Here is a 23066-nt window from a genome sequence, read left to right on the forward strand (position 1 = left end):
TGGGAATCATGTACTGCTTAACTTGACATCCTAAGGATTAAACATATGAAAAATTTATTTAGAAATACTTTTATGTAAATATATTGTTGCATGAATGGTGCCAATAGTAAAAATGTGGTTCTGTAATTCGTCAATACTGTGCATAACTCATTTTACCTAATGAAAATTAAAAATGTAAAAGATTTAACTGCAAAAGAAGAGAAAGAAAAATGAATTGTAGATAGAACTCAATTAAAAAAAAGAACATTCTTTTCCATAACTGATCTTTTAGATGTGTATGCGTATGTACGCTTGTGTATGTGCATGTGCTCATCAGGTGTGCAAGTTTATACACTAGGATGACTTGTTTTTGTGCCTCTCACTGACTATGTTACAATAAATGATGAGGAAATATACAAGGAACAGAAATACAAGTAACAAATATAGAATATACAGTTTATCAATGATGTTAAGAAATATGTAAGAACTATAGAATGAACTATTAAAAGTTAATGCTTATTATATTTCATATTTGTAGAGACTATCACTAGTAGCTCATTAAAAACAACTTTAAATGTGAAAGCAAAAATACAGTCTGCTCGATGGGCACCATAAATTCACATTATTGCCACATACATATTCTAGTGTGTGTATCAATTTATTTGATGAAAAATATATTAACAACAACAAAACCAGATAACTAAATAAATAATCTTTTCATCAGCCCCTGATTTCTGCTATACTAATGCTTTGGTGAATCATCAAGGGGAGTAAATTATTCATTATAAATTTCAAAGAAGAGTCTCCATTGAAAAAGCTCTGCTACTGGTCCTTCTTGGAACCAACATCAAGAGAATTCATGGCAGTCTCAAATATTGCAGTAAAATAGAAGGTGAGAGGCAAATTACTCAGGAGAGGTGTCTAGAATGAACTGAGCTCAGGGAGCTACATCCCAGCTGAGTGAGGTGTGTAAAGATAATTATTAATATCTTGAGTTACACTAGGAAAGAAAAAGATTAATCAAGGAGTTGCATACAAATGTCAGTCAAAGCTTTAAAAACTGAAATCTTTATTCGCTTTCCAGTGGAAAACCTAGAAGGTTTTTAATAGTAGCTCTAAATACAGTCACTATAATATAGCATATTGGCATTAACAAATCATTTGTAATATAAGTGTTTGAAATATTTGACCATCTTAAGGTTTATTTCATTTCAAAGGACTTAGTATAATATCAGTCCTATTGTAATAGGATGAATTACTCAAAATAAAATGATGAATTAACAAATCTGATCTGCATTGCTTCAAAATAAATTCAGACTTATACTAACACACATTCACACTAATAACAAGCAGTTACATCTTGCAATATAGGTTTTATAGGAAGGACTTTCCAAAAAATTTACCACAACATTATCCCATCTGGTTAATTGTCTCCAGCTTGTTAGTTAAAATTATCAACACCACTACTAAGTAGTAATTTATCTCTAATTCTTGGTTAATCTCTGCTAATACATTTATAATAGAAAAGGGAAGAAATTAATTGGTGATAAACTGGTACTCCACATGCATTCCCTGACTCCTTATTTTCATGTGTTCTGGCTGGATACAGACAGCTGATGGTACGATCACTTTTGCTAACATTCTTTCCCCATGATTTTCTTTGACTGCCAGAGGACACCATTTAGGTCCAGTGAGGCAGGGTTCTTTCTCTTTCACTTAGTTTAACAAATCACAAAACATTTAGATAACTGATTTTTGCGAGTGAAAAAATTATTGTGTGACTTAATGAGTATTTTCCACTCAATAAGCAACATTCCCATCTTGGTCATAGCATAAGTTAATATCCAAAACCTCCTGCTTAGTGTTAATACCAAATATCAATACACATTTAAATTTATGTCAAATAGAATTTCCTCTTTGGTCCAAGCAAGAGTATATTGATGATACCATAGATACTGAGTCAGACATCTACTGTATACTTTCTGTGTGTTAGTCATCATGCTAAGTAGTTTTGGGGTTATCAAATGTAAACGTATTACCACTCTGTGAGGTAGCTATTATCTACCTAATTTTACTATCTGTCCTAATTTTACAGATTGCGAACATAAGGCTAAAAAAAGTCAAGTAATTACCCAGTATTCAATTTAGAAAGCTGATGCCAGAGTCCACAGGACAGATTATTTGGTACTGGGTAAAATTTATGGAAAGCCTAAAAAGACAGAGAAATTTGGAACAGAAAAAGATTCTTAAAACCATCAATGTCCTCTTCTCCTTAATTTTTCCAATCCACAATTCCCATCAAAATGAAACATTCAAGAGGCAATCATAATAGAGTCAAGATCTGTAGAGGAAAAGACCCTAGGTGGTCAATGTAATTTAATTTGAATGTGATACATAACAGCTAGACCAAGACCAACCAAGTCTTAACTTTTAATTTACAGATCTGACAAATTTTGTTCATCAAAATATGCATATAATCCAGTGGTAAAGGTTTTGAAATTAAGACTCCAAAGACAAAGACTGAGCATTCTGCATAATTGCCTTAACAGTTAGAGCCAACAGGCAGAGTCCTATGTAAAACAGTATTCTTATAGGTGTAAAAACCTGAAGTAAAGACTATCTGCAGGTAGGTGCTAATAAGGGCATTCAGGCAGATCAAGTGTCAACAGGGTAGATCTCTTGAGGAGTGAACTTGGGTTACTACCATGCGGCAGGGAAACCAAAGTTGTGAAATTTAGGATTGTAGCCAGGGAAAAAAGAAAGGCATCAATACTATTACTAAAGTCTGCAAGAAAAGTAAACTAAAGATTTGCCAGATTAGAGTTAAATATACGCCATTTGAAAAAACTGAGTGTGAAAAGCAAGTATTGAAAAGTAACCTCTTACAGTGAAACTCACTTACTCTCATATTCATGTCTTTTAAAGCCAGAATTCAATGTCTTTCTCTTATAAAATTCAAACTTATAATAAGAATATTAAATTGTTACTCTTAGAATATTAAATGTACAACCTATGGAGCCCAAAGATTTCCTAAAAAAAAACCAAAAAGGTAGAAGCAGTTTAAGATTTATAGTTTTTACATAGAGATGATATAAGTAATTGTGGGTACAATTACTATTGCCCAGAATTGCAATGAATTAGTAGATGCACATTATACATAGTCTATCAGTGTAATCTCTAGTAATCTCATGGTGTTCAGACTTACTCAAGTACCACCCCAGCATTTTAGTAACAATAAAATTTAACAAATACTAAGAGAGAGAGCCATGTCCATCAAACAGAAACTGTCAACTACAAATAATAAATAGTTTTTTAGTTTGCATCTGGATTTTAAATCACATTATGTAGCCATTTTAGCTCACAAAAAGTTTGTATCTAATATAATAAATAAAGGAAATAAGCCCCTACTTAGTACTGAATGTTTCCCTGGTGTTGTGAAGTCCAGAAGCATCATTTGCAAAGTCACTCAGTGACTAATCTGAAATATTAAGTTTGGTGCACTTCAGGGATGGGAAACACCTGATCCATGCACTGTCATGCTCTCTACCCACCAACCACAGAAGACCTCACTAATTTATGCTGGCTTTCTTTCTACCTTGTAGACCAACTATAGTCTCAGATACATGGCATAATCTCAGGCTCTTGTTCAACACAGTATTCAAGGCAGTCATGAACGATGTGGTATACCCCTGGGAAGACCAATACATTGGTGATCTCACAGACTTGGGCTATAAATTCAGGCTTGCCATTGAGGAACTGCATGGCACTTGTGAGCCATTTACTTAACTTCTCCACAGTTTGTTTTCATTCAGAAAACATTTCAGTGAAAAGATATAATGCTGTAGACTTAAATTTCTGTCAGTAGACTAGAGAATAATTTTTTAAAGGTAGAAGCAGATTTACATAAAGAACTAACTATTATTAGTTAAGCCATCTCACTCTTCAGGCTAAAGAAAACAATTTTTCCATTGAGATTATTTTAGGAAAAAGTGTTACCAATTAGGAATACTGCCTACTTAATTTTTAATGCAGCATTTTTAAAGTACATTTTTAAAATCTTCTTTACTAAGTTAAAATACATAGCTATTTTTGAAGGTTATTTTTCTTCAAAACATACAGTGAAAACTTAGGAACTAAGATTATTTTAGTCTTTCACATACATTTCCATAGTTTGAGCAAAACTTGCCACTACTTCTTAATATTTGCTATTCTTTCAAAAGCTATTACTATTATTAGGAGGACAGCACTTTAGAATTAAAATGAATGAAACCCTAAACTAAGTAATTTCAGACTATTATAAATCCTAATTTCATATACAAAATTTATTACCAGTCCCCTGCATTCATTATTTCCATAAAACAGTATGTTATTGCTTTTTTCACTTCTATTTTTGCTTTGCATCTAACATTTTAAAAAATGTCTAAGGACTGTATATTTTCCACAAAGACTAGCATTCCATGTTAATCTGACACTATTTTTATTGATAAAAATCTTTCTTTTTTTAACCAAGGTATGAAATTTGGTATTTCTGTTTTATTATTTGCTTATGAGTCTACAATCATAAATTAAGAAATATTAGGTATATGGTAGTAAAAAATATTTTTTGGTGAGACAATTTAGGAATATTTAGGGATATTCTAGACCATAGAACCTAAAAAAACTATACCAATTCCTCAAGAAACAAGCAAAAATTCTATAAAAGAAAATATATGACTTACATATTTAGAGATTCCTTAGGAATACAGGTAGTGTCCATGCTAAATAGAAACATGAAGTTGCTCTATTTAAAAATTCTTGAATGGCCACTTCAAGATTGCTATTCATTTCCAAGGCTAACTGGTATGTGAATTGGGTTACAAAAGCAATTTTCATTGAATATTATAGTCTAAAGAGACAAATTATACTTGGTGACAGAATATGTAAAAAGAGGCCTTGGCATATTTATATGTTAACTTGCAGAACTCAGAATAGCAACTATTCCCTAAAATATGTATTGTATTTAGCCATAATCTCCATTGACTTATTTTATGCATATCAATAACATCTCATCAAATTATTCCTAAATCTGTTCCAGAAAGCATAGTGGTTCAAGAAAAGTACAGTGGTAAAACAGCCATACACCCTTACATACTTAAAGTAAACTTTAATGTCATCAATTCACAGAAACTGTGATCTGTATAAGTGATGAAACAGAATTGAAGTAAGAATATAAGAAGCAGCAGAAAAAAAACTACATCTGTGCCTTAACATTAGTCATCTCTTGATCATCTTCACGACTATATGGCAGTGGCTAACTTAAGAAAATCATAGACCAGCTATTTAATGGGGTTGGGTCTATGGCCTTATATGTAGTAGCTGAATCTCTAATTGTCCAGTGTAACTTACTGCAAATGTGTTGTGAGGATGCCCATCACCAGAAGAGTGGCCACAGACACATAATTTTGTTTCTGGAAGCAATTCCTAGATTAAACAAAGAGAATCAGGAGTTGGCTTTTTTCCCCCAATCTTATGCTAATAATGTACATTATCATTTAAGAAAATTATTTTGGATTATTATCTTGGTAGGTCAACCTAGACAAAACTATCCCACCTTTGCATCACAGCTAATAATAGTATAAATTTTAAAAATAGGAATGATTTGGCAGATGTTATTTTGAATATTTGAACATATGAATTAATCACTAACCAAAAATTATTGATTTACCATGATCTTGACTTAAGAACCTTACTTCCCATTTCTAAACTAAACTTATAGCCAATATTAGTAAATACTCCCACAACATTAAATGGTACTATGATTTTAGAGTACGGGTTGCTAGTTGTCCTTAAACTTTACCTTTTTCACGCAAGCTAACTGTTGACTCATCAGTTACAACCAATATAAATGAACATAAAGCCTGTCTTGTCCTGAAATGTGAGAACAATCACAAGAACCTCGTTTAATAAACTGTCTTGGCTCTGCATTACTACAACACAAATATTGCCATTAAATATATATTTAAGACTATGGAGCCAAACTCCATAATCTCTGATAAAACCTGTTGAATTATGTCATTTGTATTGAAAACTATTCTATATACTCAAATGAACAGTTTGCATTTTTATCCGTAAAAGCAAAGTGATTATTTATTGATAAATGACATGAAATGTCATTTTTTACCTAAGTAGTATTAGACATTTCAAAAGATTTTGTCTGAAGGGCAAAAGGATTACACTGCATTTGAATAGACCATGTGACAACACATCGTTAGACTTCACATATGATATGAAAGGATGATCCCCATTCGTAAGATACACAAGGGAAATTATAAGTATACCAGAAAAGAAGAAAAGCAAGGGGGAATGTGGTAGGGGTGTCAAGGAGTATTTGTAGTGGTTTGATGCATGTAAACATTACATCTTATAAATAATTCTTTCCAAATACATCTCTGAAGTTCAGGGGCTCTGTTTAAGAAACAGATTGTATATGCTTTATACGACTATATGTCATTTTTTTCAAGATAAGAGCAACATTAATTCAAACAGGAAAAAACAAAAATGGCTCCCCAAATATTCTTCCCTTTCAGTTTCCTATGAAGAATTGTGTCACCTGACACTGGCAGATGAGGATGAGGAAAATATGTTCAAGTTATATTTTACTGTCAGAATCCAACAAACACGTTTTCATCTAAATTATTTTGTCAACAGCCTTGTAGTACCCTTGCTAACCTTATTTGGCACCAGTGAATAATTAGATACACAGGGGTGTGACTCCAATTGAAGGTGTTGGCATTGTAGCACTCTGTGAAAATATTAACTATGAGGTTAACTCCAATTTTCTCTTCTTTAATTAAATGCACATGGTACTAATGAGGTAACCTACTGTTCCTTGATAGCACTAATTAGCTAAGAGGAGAGTACACTCTCACACTGCAATTTAAACCTAAAAATAAGGTTGAAATATGCTAATTGCAGGCAATTTAAAACAGTACAAGTTGAAGAACTAGTCATAATAAGAGAAACTGACTGCTTTACAGTTAGGCAGCTGTAACTTTGGTTAAAATCAAAACAAGCCACATGATTTTTGGACTGCTATTTAACAAGGTCATAAGCATCTGAAAATAAAAAAAAAAAAAAAAAAGAAAAAGAAATGCTACTCCATACCACAGAAATGAACTAACTAACAAAAAAATGCTCAGATCGACATTTGTCTACCTAAAACCAAAAATGATCAGAACTCCAAAAAGTGCCACAACACTATTTATATTTAGTACTGAAAATGAAATTTCATAAGTAAGCAACATCACCTTAAGCTCTTTCAAGAGCACCCAACTTAAATATTGTACTTTGTGTCTCTAACACAGACAAAACATATTTGGTGCTGGAGGTTTGCCATCCCAATCACAAGGTCTGAAGGAAGATGTAGAGACGACTGAAAAACAGGAAAACTCCAGACCAGATACAAGTATACTGATAAAAATACACAAAAGATGCTATGGAATAAAATGGTGTAGGCACCATTTAAAGAATATAGGTGTCAAAATTATCATAAGGATTTCATTGTAAGAGGGAGATTTTTGCTACATTACTTCTACAGATTGCAGTTATGGGTTGAGAGCAGCTTGAAGAATCACTGTGAGAATTTTCTCCATTCTCAGCTCAAATGACTCATAAATATAATTTCAGTAAATCTAAGTATAATCCAAACATATCTTCTTTAATTGTGTCTCAAAAATTTACACAATATGATTTCAACTGATAACTGCTGAGATAACTTTGACATAAAACAAAATTCTAAAGGACCTTCTGAAGCCATTACATATTTTTGTTAATCAGAAACTTTGTTTAACCAAAGTAATCATCAGCTGACAGTGCCAAATCATTCCTGTTGCCAGAGATAAAAATATAGCAAATAAAAATGATACTGTCATTAATCTATCCTTGGAGATAAAAGAGATAGGACTGTCCCACAGTAAGGACTTGCAGTGACACTTCTGCCCAGTCATTTTGCATGCAAAATTATAAGTTTAAACAATCAAAAGAGTTGAACAAGCAATAAAAAGTCAAAAATCAAAATCTGTAAAAAGAGAAAGTCAACTTAATCTTATGTTTACTGAAGAACAATACCTTGGAAAAAAGTAAACCGTTTGAAAGGTAAAGTCTTTTAAGTAACTCCCAATTAGTAACACCAGGAGTTAAAAGTATGTGAGAATAAACTTTGCACTGCCATTAGCCCATCATCACGTCTTGCCAAAAAGCTTGGTTGAAGAAACTGCTTTGAAAAACCCACCAAGCTTCTCCCGGCTGTCCTAGAGCTCTCTACAACAGAAGGAGACAGAATGTTGGCAAGAGATGCTAATCAACCTCCAACCAACTATGCTTGAACAGATCCATGAGGTTGCAGGTCTGTAAAAGGGTAGCAAGGCAAATGAAATCATACAGTTATTGGAGGCAACCTGACATAGTCCAGCAAATCACAGGGAAATACAATACGAATGGATGTTTTAAGTGTTTGCATCTGTTTCAGATAAGCACCAAAGAACATTATAAGAGTGAAAAGGCCATGACAATGTACTGGAATGGGCTTTCAACATTAACTTCAGAGGGAATCTATTCTTCCATTAACTATGGATCATTGCAATTTTCTGTTAAAACAATAAAGAGTAAATCGTTCTGTGTTGGATGTGAGAGCACTAGGTCTGGAGACAGTCTTCTAGGTTCAGATCCTGACTCAACTCTTATTAGGAGTGTGACCTTGAGTAAGTTACTTAGCTCTCCTTCCTCTCTGTCCCGCTTCCCAGGTGGCTCTAGCAGTAAAGAACACGCCTGCCCTGCAGGAGACAGAGAGAGCTGGTTTGATCCCTGAGTTGGGAAGATCCCCTGGAGGAGGACATGGCAACCCACTCCAGTATTCTTGCCTGGAGAACCCAGTGGACAGAGGAACCTGGCAGTCTGTTGTCCTTAGGGTTGCAAAGAGTCAGACATGACTATAAAGCATACTTACCACATATGCATACCTTTCTGTCTAGAAAGGGAATAGTAAATAACAAGGTTCTAAGGTTGTTAAATACACTGATTTATAAAGTACTTAGAACAGTACTGGTATTCATATGCTTAATGTCTCTTAGTTATGTACTTATTGCTATTTATTAGCTATCATTATTGCTTCAGAACATTCAATTTTTTTCAAATAAAAAATTATTAAAGTTCTACTGTATATAAAAAACACTGTAAAGGATGCAAAATTTCCCAAGACATTCTATCTGCATTCAAATAGCTTTCTATTACTATTAGACTTCATGATATAAATCAAAGTCTCTTCCACATGAATATAAAATATTTGTTTCTCCTTAGAAACCTGGCGTGGCAAAGCAAAAAGTTAATATGAGGGTGTTTGCATTCAAAGACAAAGTTAAGTGACTTCTAAGAAATAATATAATTTCTACAAAGTTGATGATGGTATATTTTTCATAGAAAAATAGGAAAGTATTATAAGTTGATCTTTCATAACAAATGAACATATTTTTAAATTATAATTTTTTGAGGTTGGCTGGAAATAGAATCAAATTTTGCTATAATATGTTTACAAATTTAGTGTCTTCTAAAATTTGGGACAAAATGATATATGAATGGAATAATGATCTACATTTTAAAGGTGCAAAAATTATTTTTCAAAAGTCTTTGTCCAGTCAAGAACTGTGGACCCTCCTGACCTAATATGAAACAAGAATAAAATTAAATGGTTGAGTGGCCTTTCCTCTACTCTAACTGTTATGTTTGTTGGTTTGGCTGTCTGTTTTTAATCCATTAATCAAATCTGAGAGAAGTTGTCGCAAGGACAGTGTGGCCAGGGTTGTACCAGAATCATACATGCTGGCTTTGCAAATTCAAAATATTTTGTTTGAATATGCCCATCTCTGAAAAACAGATTAAAATCTGCCTAGCTTTGACAGAGGAACTAAAGAAAAGAGAACTACTGCCTGGGAAACACTGTAAGTATTTCATAAGACCAGTGGATCAGAATAGGAGGTAAAGCATTTGAAATCAGTCAATGAGTAGAAGGACAACACACCCTGGAAAACCAAACCAATATGAGCACACGCCTGAAGACTCCTCGTTCTGAACAAGCAGTAAGACTGTCTTATTTCCTTCTGTGGCATTGACTACAAAACCCATATGATATAGTGAGGAGAATACAGTACAGCCATCAAAGAACCACTTTGCAGAGAAGGAAAATAAAGCCCAGGGAGCTGATATTATTTACAAAGGTCATGCTTTTATTTATTTTTTTAAGGCTGCTGTACATCATGAAACCTACAGATTATCAAACTTTAGCATGTAAAATAATGTCTGGATAAACTGTTATAATTAAGAATTCAAGGCTAGATTCAAAAATTCTAGACAATCAGATTCAAAATCCATGAGTACGCATTTCTCAAGTATCTTGAGAACTGTGATTTAGAGCTTCCATGATTACACTGGAGAAATACTGTCTTCTGTGTTCAAGATACTTGTATCTTGTGTTCACTCTTTTATTCTATTATTCAGTCATTCAATACTTAAGAACCTATTGTGTGCTATAAGCTATATTATCCATGTAGATATAAAAATTAAAGAAAATCATCTCTGGTTCCAGAGGAGAGTGGGAAGAATAGCCTTGTAAACTAGGATACAACTAAGTGTGCCATTTGCATCTTGAACCTCTTTGAGAGTCTGATAAAGGCTAGAATGACTTCCTCAGAAAGAAAATTTAATTATATAAAATAAAATATAAGAAGTTAGGAAGGAAATCAGTTATACTGAAATTCAATTATCAAAATATTTAAAAAGCCGTGTATATAAATATTAATCAATGTGCTTCTTTGTGAATACATTACATAATAAGACATAATGTCAGGTTAATAGTCACTATAATTTTAAGAAGTAATAAGCATAACTAATACTTCTAGATATTTTTGCCAGCTGTAATGTAATATGAAAACATCTGTCATAATTTTTATGACACTGTAAAACAATGTCATAGACAATGCCAATCTTACTGTGGTTTGTTACCTACATTTGTAATAGAAGAAAATATTAAGTTTTAATTAGAAGAGAAAATGAGAATACTTTTTCCTCCATTCATGTTCATTGACCTCCTGAATCTACCCATGGATCCTATGCTGAGACTCAACATTAGAGAGAAATGTACTATGACATAAAAAGAACAGTTCGACTATATTGGAAGAATGTATTCGGAATGAGAAATTTATTACTTGAAAAAGAAAGACCTGGAAAGGAAGAAAAAGAGAATCCAAAAGACTTACAATTGCACTTGACAAATGTGAGCATGTGGGTGTGGCTCAAATGTGAGATGTATAGGGAGACAGGATGAGAGAGAAGACCGGTAAACTCAGACTATGGAAAGTTCTGTACATCAGACAAAGAGAATTTCTATCATGCCCTGAGGTAAAGGGAAGAGCCAATTTTCTTTTAAGGAGACATTCCAAAAGCCTGAGGGTGTGGGCTTAGACTAGAACTGGGACCTTATAGATGGTAGCCCAAGATGTCCAGAGATTCACTGGAAAGTTAATTACGGTGTAGGCCAAATCAAGAGCAGTCAAATGAGAAAAGAGTACTCATTTTGAGAAAAGGCTAACTTCTGATTTGAAGATTATCTGAGTGACAGAATGAAAGAGTGAAGGACACTGGAAGTAGATTGTGATGTAGCCAGCAAGTTAAGAGGACACAAAAAATAAAAAACAAAACAAAACAAATTTAAGAGGATTTGCTTCATTTGGAAATACTACATTGGAGGTGACTGCAGGACATGCAGGTAGCTATTTATAGCAAATATTTGAAAATAGTATAAGCTTTAAGTTCAGGGAGATCTGAGATCTTACATGGTGGACACAAGCAGTGAGTGGATGTGTGGTCACTGAGATCATCTAAAGAGGTGGTTCTCAGTTCGTTCAGTTCAGTCAATTAGTCGTGTCTGACTCTTTAAGAAACCATGGACTGCAGCACACCAGGCCTCCTGTTCATCGCCAACTCCCAGAGTTTACTCAAACTCATGTCCATTGAGTTGGTGATGCCAACCAATCATCTCATCCTCTGTCGTCCCCTTCTCCTCCCACCCTCAATCTTTCCCAGCATCAGGGTCTTTTCTAATGAATCAGTCCTTAGCATCAGGTGGCCAAAGAATTGGAGTTTCAGCTTCAGCATCAGTCCTTCCAATGAATATTCAGGACTGATTTCTTTAGGATGGACTGGTTGGATCTCCTTGCAGTCTGAGGGACTCTCAAGAGTCTTCTCCAACACCATGGTTCAAAAGCATCAATTCTTCAGTGCTTGGCTTTTTTTATAGTCCAACTCTCACATCCATACATGACTACTGGAAAAAATCATAGGTTTAACTAGACAGACCTTTGTTGGTAGTTGGTAAATCTCTCTACTTTTTAATATGCTGTCTAGGTTGGGCATAGCTTTTCTTCCAAGGAGAAGCAGTCTTTTAATTTCATGGCTGCAGTCACCATCTGCAGTTATTTTGGAGCCCAAAAATACAAAGTCTCTCACTGTTTCCAATGCTTCCCCATCAATTTGCCATGAAGTGATGGGACTGGATGCCATGATCTTAGGTTGAGTTTTATGCCAACATTTTCACTCTCCTCTTTCACTTTCATCAAGAGGTTCTTTAGTTCTTCTTCACTTTCTGCCATAAAGGTGGTGTCATCTGCATATCTGAGGATATTGATATTTCTCCCGGCAATCCTGATTCCAGTTAGTGTTTCATCCAGTCCAGCATTTCTCATGATGTACTCTGCTTATAAGTTAAATAAGCAGGGTGACAGTATATAGTGTTGATGTACTCCTTTTCCTGTTTGGAACCAGTCTGTTGTTCCATTTCCAGTTCTAACTGCTTCTTCCTCACCTGCATACAGATTTCTCAAGAGCCAGGTCAGGTGGTCTGGTATTCCCATCTCTTGAAGAATTTTCCACAGTTTGTCGTGATCCACACAGTCAAAGTCTCTGGCACAGTCAACAAAGCAAAACTCGATGTTTTTCTGAAATTCTCTTGCTTTTTCAATGCTCGAACAGATGTTGGCAATTTGATCTCTGGTTCCTCTGCCTTTTCTAAATCCAGGTTGAATATCTGGAAGTTCACGGTTAACGTACTATTGAAGCCTGGCTTGGAGTATTTTGAGCATTACTTTGCTAGCGTGTGAGATGAGTGCAATTGTGTGGTAGTTTGAGCATTCTTTTGCATTACCTTTCTTTGGGATTGGAATGAAAACTGACCTTTTCCAGTCCTGTGGCCACTGCTGAGTTTTCTAAATTTGCTGGCATATTGAGTGAAGCACTTTCACAGCATCATCTTTTAGGATTTGAAATAGTGCAGCTGGAATTCCATCACCTCCACTAGCTTTGTTCGCAGTGATGCTTCCTAAGGCCCACTTGACTTCGCATTTCAGGATGTCTGGCTCTAGGTGAGTGATCACACCATCATGATTATCTGGGTCGTGAAGATCTTTTTTGTATATTTCTTCTGTGTACTCTTGATACCTCTTCTAATATCATCTGCTTCTGCTGGATCTATATCATTTCTGTCCTTTATTTTGTGCCCATCTTTTCATGAAATGTTCCCTTGGTATCTCTAAAATCTTGAAGAGATCTCTAGTCTTTCCCATTATACTATTTTCCTCTATTTCTCTGCATTGATCACTGAGGGAAGCTTTCTTATCTCTCCTTACTATTCTTTGGAATTCTGCATTCAGATGGTATATCTTTCCTTTTCCCCTTTGCCTTTTGCTTCTCTTCCTTTCAAAGCTATTTGTAAGGCCTCCTCAGACAACCATTGGGCTTTTTTTCTTTTTTGGGGGGATGGTCTTGATCCCTGCCTCCTGTACAGTGTCATGAACCTCCGTCCATAGTTCTTCAGGCACTCTGTCTATCAGATTTAATCCTTTGAATCTATTTGTCACTTTCACTGTATAATCATAAGGGATTTGATTTAGGTCATACCTGAATGGTCTAGTGGTTTTCCCTATTTTCTTCAATTTAAGTCTGAATTTGGCAATAAGGAGTTCATGATTTGAGCCACAGTCAGCTCCCAGTCTTGTTTTTGCTGACTGTATAGAGCTTTCCATCTTTGGCTGCAAAGAATATAATCCATCTGATTTTGGTGTTGACCATCTGGTGATGTCCATGTGCAGAGTCTTCTTTTGCGTTGTTGGAAGAGGGTGTTTGCTATGACCAGTGCGTTCTCTTGGCAAAACTCTATCAGCCTTTGCTCTGCTTCATTCTGTACTCCAAGGCCAAATTTGCCTGTTAACTCCAGGTATTTCTTGACTTGCTACTTCTGCATTCCAGTCCCCTATAATGAAAAGGACATCATTTTTGGGTGTTAGTTCTAGAAGGTCTTGTAGGTCTTCATAGAACCATTCAACTTCAGATTCTTCAGCATTACTGGTTGGGGCATAGACGGGTTAAAGTGAAGTCACTCAGTCATGTCCAACTCTTTGCGACCCCATGGACTGTAGCCTACCAGGCTCCTCCATCCATGGGACTTTCCAGGCCAGAATACTGGAGTGGGTTGCCATTTCCTTCTCCAGGAGATCTTCCCGACCCAGGGATTGAACCCAGGTCTCCCGCATTGTCGGCAGATGCTTTACCGTCTGAGCCACCAGTGAAGTCCACAGGCTTGGATTACTGTGATATTGAATGGTTTGCCTTGGAAACGAACAGAGATCATTCTGTTGTTTTTGAGGTTGCATCCAAGTACTGCATTTCGGACTCTCTTGTTGACTATGATTGCTACTCCATTTCTTCTAAGGGATTCTTGCCCACACTAGGTAGATATAATGGTCATCTGAGTTAAATTCACCCATTCCAGTCCATTTTAGTTCACTGTTTCCTAAAATGTTGACATTCACTTTGGCCATCTCCTGTTTGACCACTTCCAATTTACCTTGATTCATGGACCTAACATTCCAGGTTCCTATGCAATATTCCTCTTTATAGCGTCGGACTTTACTTCCATCACCAGTCACATCCACAACTGAGTGTTGTTTTTGCTTTGGCTCCATCTCTTCATTCTTTCTGGAATTATTTCTCCACTGATCTCCAGTAGCATATAGGGCACCTACCAACCTGGGGAGTTCATCTTTTAGTGTCCTATTTTTTGCCTTTTCATTCTGTTCATGGGGTTCTCAAGGCAAGAATACTGAAGTGGTTTGCCATTTCCTTCTCCAGTAGACCATGTTTGTGTCATATGCTAAGGCCATCTGGTTAGCTTCAAGTAAAGACTGATACTGGGTTCTAGTGCCCTGAGCATCTGATTTAATTAGTCCAGGGTGGCACTCAGGCACCTTGGTAATGATAATGATAAATAAAAAAACTGATATAATAACTGAAAAGAAAAATATATGAACAGAGGGAGGGACTTCCCTCACACTTTTGGTGAGGGAAATCAGCAAAAGATAAAGGAGTGGTGTCAAAAGTCCCAAATGTTCTAACAAAGTCAAGTAGGATGAGACTTGGTCTTGAATAAAACAGTCTGAGGTTATCAGTGCTACTCAAAAAAATAATTTCATAATAAGAATGGGACAGAAATATAATATGTTAAAGAAGAAATGGAAGTTGAAGGGTAAACAATTCTTTCCAAAATTTTAATGATGAAGAAAAGGATAAGGCTAAGATGATTGCCTGACATAAAACAAAGGTTCAAATAAGATACTGTTTTGTGGATGTTTGGTTTTAAAGACAGGGAGACTCACAGAAAATCAGGAGACTGAAGCTACAGGAAAGCAGTTGTGAAGCTGACAAGACAAGGTCATAGGAAAGGCTGGGCAGGGCAAGTATCATATATAAAAAGAGAAGTTGGCCTTGTAGAGAAGACCTCACTGTGATACAAAAGAGCCTAATGAGAGGTTCCAATATGAGTTTATTTTAGGAGTGAGGATGAGAGAGGAAGCAGGAGATCTTGCCTGGTGGCCTCTAAATTTTTTTTCCAAATTAGAAGATGAAGCCACTGGGAATAGGGGCTCAGTGTGAGATGTAGGAGCTTAAAGCAGACAGTGAAGATCCGAAGCTGGTGTGTGTGCATACATGTGTGTGTGCTATGTGTGGGGGGTTTGGGGGTAAGGAGTTCAGAAACAATTGCTGAACAGTGATGAAGGCTAAGCTGAATTTGCAGACTCAATACTGTCTGACACTGAGATTTTCTGTAGGAATATTCAGTAGTTTTCTTGGGAGTTCCTAGGTGTCTCAGTGGTAAAGAATCTGCCTGCCAATGCAGGAGATGCAGAAGACCTGGGTTTGATCCCTGGGTTGGGAAGATCCCCTGGAGTGGGAAATGGCAACACACTCCAGTATTCTTGCCTAGGAAATCCTGTGGACAGAGGAACCTGATGGGCTGCAGTCCATGGTGTCGCAGAGTCGGACATGACTGAACGACTGAGTACACACACAGTGGAGGAAGGAAAGCCATAGTCTGAAGAATGAGGAGCAAGATCAGAGTGAATAATACAAAACAGTGAGAGTATCTTTAAGGTCATCATTAATCATGGGATATAGTTGGCTCAGGAAGGGCGTATGTGGACAGAGGTGGTGGTGAGGTGGAGGAAATGACAAAAAGGGACAGTGCTTACAATCAGAATGTGAAGTTGTTAGGTCTACTGACTCAAATCGATTTTGAAATATTGGTCCAAGCGCTTAGAGAATATTATTGAAAGTACTGATTATTAAAAGTTTTAATTCTATGCTTGTTTTTTCATGGATCAGTGTAAACTTAAAAAAAATAGTATCCTTTCTTTCTAAACATGCCAAATTATACCACTCACCAGTAACAAATTCAACATGAGAATCCAAATTTATGGGATTAAATTAGGGATTACTCTTTACTTAAGTAATAAAAAAAAAAAGGGAATTAAGATTACATTTAAGTAGAAAAAAGAAATCTGATTTTTATATAATCTTTAAGAACATATGCATTGCATAGACTGAGGCATACCTGTACACTAGTGAATAATGTGTTACTAGGTGCTATTTACTTATAATTCTCTATTGCCTTGTGTTTTCTCAGCGTTTATAGAGCAGAATTCTTTGAGGAAAAAAAAAAACATTGTCAAGATCATGCTACAATCCTATAGCAAATCAGCTCAGTTATTACAGAGGAAATCTGTTGATTTTGCCTACTAGGCATCTATTCCTCTTTTTGCTAACAGCATGAAAGTTTTTCTTGGGGATGATCCCCATTCTGAAACACCCTCCCCCCAACCCCCAATCACCATATGCAAACTGGTAGGACTGGTTCAAGGGTAAGTGGGTGGTAAAACAGACCATTAGATTCTCTCTCCCAGTAACTGATTCTTGAGGATAATAAACAGGAATTCATCCAACCTAATGCTGGGACCCCACAGAGCCTGCCCAATGATCTTGCTTTTGCTTCCTGTCCTTTCTGTGACCACATTTTTGCTGGGATTTTCCTGGTATTTGTAACCAATTCTGTATCTTTGACTAGATCCCACTTTTTAAAGTTTTCCTTGCATTTCTGTGACTTGAAACCAGAGATATAAATTAACAAGAATACTTTGAAATATTTCAATCTATAATCTCACTGTTAAAATTAGGATTAAACTTTGATAGCTTTTAAGTTAAGTTTTGGAGCAAATTTTAGGTTACAACCCATTTTCAGGGAAAATACAAAAGATAAGGCCGAAAATCATGATCTTAGCCACCTGATATTTACTATTTGCAAAATTAAGTGAAGTAATCATAAATTTCCATCATAATGTTAGTTTTATAAATACATCCTTTCCTTTCCTTAATATGCCAGCTTATAAAATCAAACTTCCTATTCTGCAAAGCATAGTACAATATATAAAAATGGAAAAATAAAACATAAGGTTAAATCAAAACATATCAACACAGGCATTTTTTAAAAAGTATTGATTATTGATGGACATTAGGAGTTTTATTTTTAATCATAATATAAGATTATATGGGCTTCCTAGGTGGCACAGTAGTAAAGAACCAACCTGCCAATGCAGGAGACATGGATTCGATCCCTGGGACAGGAAGAGCCCCTGCAGAAAGAAATGGCAACCCATTCCAGTATCCTTGCCTAAAAATTCCATGGACAGAGGAGCCTGGCAGGTTACAGTCCGTGGGGTCGCAAGAGTCGGACACAACTTAGCGACTAAACCACCATCAAACCTGTTCACTGACTCCACAGACAACCTGAATCTCCAGGGATGTTAATCAAGTATCTTTCATGCAGCTAAAGTCGTTGAAAAACAAAAGTTACCTAAGGTGTTGCTCCTACAAGTTATTACATTTTTAAGAGGTGATATAGATAGCAGTCAACAGACACTTCTGGTATAAGATACTCCTGCAGAGTATTGGTAGAATATTTTATTTTTGTTTACTTGTTGTATACTTATTTGCTGTGTTCAAGGGAATATTTTAAGCTCTTCTGAAAAAACAAAAACAAACAGGAGCTGGATCTCCTGATCCTTTGGAGAATGGGAGACAACTTTAAAGTTACACAGAAATTACTTAATAGATAAAACAGATGGATTCTATGCATGGGAGTGTCCCCCTGGGTATATTGAAGTTAGGCAGACGTATTTATGCTCATATAAGAATAACCGTCCTTAGTTTTCAGTTTTTATATGTTGCACTCAAAAGAAAATATAGATGTCTTTCATTGCCTTAAGGAGGCTAGGTGAGGCAGTAGAGGGTAGGAAACAGGCCTGGGTAAAAACTCTCAGTGGAAGGAGAAACACTGAGCAGTGGGTGGTGCACAGGACACACAGGCACTCCAATCCACCTGTTGATGACTGAAACGCTAATGGCTGACTTAGGTTTCTTCAGTATTTTATTCACCACAGACTTACTGACCATCAAGTTAATGCCACTTACAATAAAGGGTCTTACTCCATTTTTGTTGACTACTGACTTCTTTTTAGTCTTCAACCTCCCTTTCCCCTTGTGGCCCCCACATTTGGACAGAAACCCTGTGTATGTGCCCCCTGACTGGCCACTGAAGGGAAATTTAAAATACCTGCTCAAGGTATCTTTGCTCCAGCATAACCGAGACATTACACAGCCCCAGTCTACACCCGGTCCTGTCCCTAGCCAGCCTTGACCTGTGTGCACCCTACCAGTTCTCCCCCAGAGTCTCCCATGGGAATAATTAAATTTCTCTCAAATTCTCCTCTTGTGTGGAGTGTCACTAGCTTCGACATCTAAATTTTGGGTGGGATTCCTCTCACTTCTGCTGGATACTGCAGAAAACTACTTTCTATGTCAAGAATTGGGATACCAGATTAAGTAGGTGTCCCTAATCCAAAGAGGTTATAGACCAATTGGGAAGACAAACTACTAGTGATGGGTAATCATAACAAGTACTATGACAGATGGATGCACAGGTTTTTATGGGAGCATAGAGAAGAGGTACTTACCTGGCAGACAGTGAACAGAAAAGGATTTTAGACTAAGTAATAATACATGGACATTAGTATAAAAATAGGTATGAGGTGGTTGAAGGTGCAGAGGACTGAAGACCAAAGTGGAGGCCGTTATGAAGGCTTGAAGGTATAGGGCCTTCGGCATCACTCAGAGAAACTGACAGTCCAGCAGAGTCAGAGAGAGTCTAGTGAAGAGCGGGTGGCAGGGACGGAGACAGAGAAGTGGAAGCCAGGGCTTCTAGTGAATCCTGGAAAGCAAAGTGGCTTTAAGGTCCTTCAAATTTCTCATCATTACATGTGTATACCACCTGCCTTTCTCTTGGAGGATTGCATGAAGGGTAAAATACATAAACGCATTTCTGAGGTATTTAGTATTACAACCCTGAAGTAGTAACTGTGATGAAAGCATAAGGGCACAAAATATTCTTATAAATCTCAGTGATGGCAAGAACTACTCCCCTACTCTGCAGGAAACTCCTCTTCCTCTTCCTTCCAATCAGTTGCTTTCCTAGGACTCTACATATATTTTATTCCTTAATATTCTTTCCCTATTTCTTAAAGCACACTAGTAAATTATAGTATATTTAAAGCCAGTTCAGTAACAAAATTCCACTTGGAAAACTCTGCTTACAAGAATACAGTGTACTAAAATTTAACTTATCTGAATTGCAGTCCTATAAAGGTATAAAAATACATTTGCATTTTATATTACAAACAAAAATTAATAATATAATTTTACATAGCAGTATAGTTTCATCTTCACAGAAGTTCTGTGGTAAACTAAGTTGAAAAATTTGGAAAACAGAAAATGTCAGTTCAATTTTATAGTGCAGCACTGAGAGAAATGAAATACACATTTTGAAATTTGGGATTCAGAGGGAAAAAACGGAATGCTTCATATTAGATTTAACTGGATACTGTCCCTTTCTCTGCTATTTGGGGCATTCAGAATATAATTTCACAGATGATATATTTTTCTTAATGTGATTTTCAGACTACATCTAATGGAAAATGCCTGGTTAGGATTAAGAGACATAGTACAGATGTTAAACCACATTTGCATGCAATTATTTCTAAAACAAATGCCAGGGTACAGAGTCTATTGAAATGGCTTTCAGGATGGCTGGCACATGTATTAAACCAGCTTCCAATCTCTGAGTAAGTCTATATTCTGAATATTTCAAATGAGACACTGAACAAAGAATAAATCTTTGTTTTTTACCTTGAGGCATTGTCCAAGAATGTATGGACATAGGGTTAGAGCCCAAGGATTCAAGGTAGAGATTTGGCATTTTTTTTAAAGCAACAGCTTTTCTGCTCAATCTAAAAATTTCATTTTATATATTAATTTCAATTGCTGAAAAAGTAAAATGATTACAAAACAGTTAACAATATGGGGAAAAAAAAACAGACAGTAATATATTAGATGTACTGTATAGCTTTCAACTTATTTTAGGGTTTTTATTCAGAAAGGAATATAAAATATGTCTAAGGTTATTAATTTTTAGTTAGTAGAAATCTCACTTTAGTTGATAGTTTAAATATACCTTTAAGCCTCACAGTAGAAGAAATTCCTGTTCAGAGTACTCCTGAAAGATCTCTGTTACCGACTTCATTGGAAATATCATAAGCAGTGAATGGTACAACCAAAAAGTTGCATTCACTGCTTTGCTTATATAGGGCATTGTGCCTTCATAGAGGCACTAAACCTACAAGTCCTAGGGGCTTGTGGAATGGGCAAGACCTTTAACTACCTTCTGGTGATCATTCCCGTGGAAATGCATTTTTGGACTAGGATTTGAATCAACGAATGAAGCCTGAAGAGCCACTGCTGTACCTATTATGTTTCAAAACCAAACACTGCCTCATACTTTCATTTGTCCAAATTTGGAAAGTACCAGCATCTCTTTCACTGTATGCTTTACTCCTTAGGGGGGACGATTCAGACCATGATCATCCCTAGGAATTTATGAGGGGACTGAAGGATGCAGCAGTTCCCTTTCTGATCCCTGCAGGGAAAGCAGCAGCTGCCCTTGGATCAGCTACTTTTTATCCACTGTTGGTCTCAGTGGCAGCTCCTTTTCTTGCCAATAATGATAAATGAGAGATTCTTTAATGAGGAATAGAGACTTCAAGCTGCACACACAGAAGCATATCTGGTTGGCATCTCTGATTATGATTCAATCCCCACAAACCCTTTCCCCCTCCTGACCATGATGGTAGGTAGAGAAGAAACCTGAAGGAAGAGAACCAATTATTGGAAAGCAAAAAAACACTCTCACAGAAAATCTCCTATCATTTGATATTAAAGTTCCATGATGCCAAGAAAACCTCGAGTAGAGGTCCAGGACTGCTACTCATTTTTTTTTTCCCCATATCAAAAGATTATTCCCCATGGTCACTGGGTAAACATCTAATGTCATTACCATGTCCCACTGCCTTCTTAACAGTGCTTCCCAACAGATGAGAATGATGAGGTACAGGAGAGAAAGGGATAAAGGAAGTCAGAGTCACTCCAGTAGAATCTTCTAGTGGTAGTGGTGATGAAGACCCCCTTCACTGGGGAGGCCCCATGCATCCCTCCAACCTTTTCCCTTCATCACCACCCCTTTATCTTAACCACAAATTGACCTGTGTTCAAAACAATGGGGAGTTTCAAGAAAATGGCAGTTTTCTCATTTGCCATCCTGCTTATTTTGATCTGTTAAAAAAAACAAAAAAAAAAACAACAAAAAAACTTGAGATATTTCAGATAGCAATTAAGAGGCTACATGTTATCAGTAATTAAGGGCAAGGTAAGAGGCAAAGGGATTGGAATCAGACCGAATTGAATTTACATTCCAGCTCACACTATAATGTAACTTAACTTCCCTAAGGCACACAACAGATTTCCCAACCCAGGGATCTGGCAAAAGGACTGAGAACCCCCAGGGAATTTGACTCTGGAGGCCAGTGGGATTTGATCACAGAACTTCCACAGGACTGGGGAAAAAGACTCTTGGAGGACACAAACAAAACCTTGTGTGCACCAGGACCCAGGAGAAAGGAGCAGTGACCTCACAAGAGACTGAGCCAGACTTGCCTGTGAGTGCCCAGGAGTTTTTGGCAGAGGCAGTTTCGATAGTCAGGGGCACTGGATGCAACATTTCTGGGAGCTGCAGCATGCTGGCATAAGTCCTTTTGAGGAAGGTAGCCATTACTGCCATTACCTCTACCACAGAACTACAGGGAGGGAACACAGCCCCACCCATTGACAGAAAATTGAATTAAAGATTTACTGAGCATGGCCCTGCCCACCAGAGCAAGACCCAGTTTATTCCACAGCAACTCCTTCCTTTCAGGAAGCTTCCACAAGCCTCTGTCCTCATTCATCAGAGGGCAGACAGAATGAAAACCACAATCACAGAAAACTAACCAAATTGATCACACGAATCATAGCCTTGTCTAACTCAATGAAACTATGAGCCATGTCACGTAGGGCCACCCAAGACAGATCATGGTGGAGAGTTCTGACAAAACGTTGTCCACTGGAGAATGGAATGGCAAACCACTTCAGTATTCTTGCCTTGAGGACCCCATGAATAGTATGAAAAGGCAAAAAAGATACTACACTGAAAGATGAACTCCCCAGGTTGGTAGGTGTTCAATATGCTACTG

The 23066-nt window shown here is 36.6% G+C and overlaps 1 protein-coding gene across 3 annotated transcripts in view; it reads right to left on the reverse strand.

Annotated features, from left to right (window-relative positions):
* The window catches only part of FOXP2 (forkhead box P2), a 630928-nt gene that overhangs the window by 135276 nt on the left and 472586 nt on the right, over positions 1–23066 (reverse strand). For 2 of the 3 annotated variants that reach the window (XM_043873379.1, XM_043873378.1), the window contains one exon: positions 5365–5439. The exons of the other annotated variant lie outside the window; for it this stretch is intronic. In XM_043873379.1, the coding sequence (XP_043729314.1) occupies positions 5365–5439 (75 nt within the window). The remainder of the gene's footprint in view (positions 1–5364; positions 5440–23066) is intronic. 3 annotated transcript variants of the gene reach the window in all.

The sequence above is a fragment of the Cervus elaphus genome, chromosome 18 (genome assembly GCF_910594005.1).
Source record: "Cervus elaphus chromosome 18, mCerEla1.1, whole genome shotgun sequence".
In the NCBI taxonomy this organism is placed as follows: Eukaryota; Metazoa; Chordata; class Mammalia; order Artiodactyla; family Cervidae; genus Cervus; species Cervus elaphus.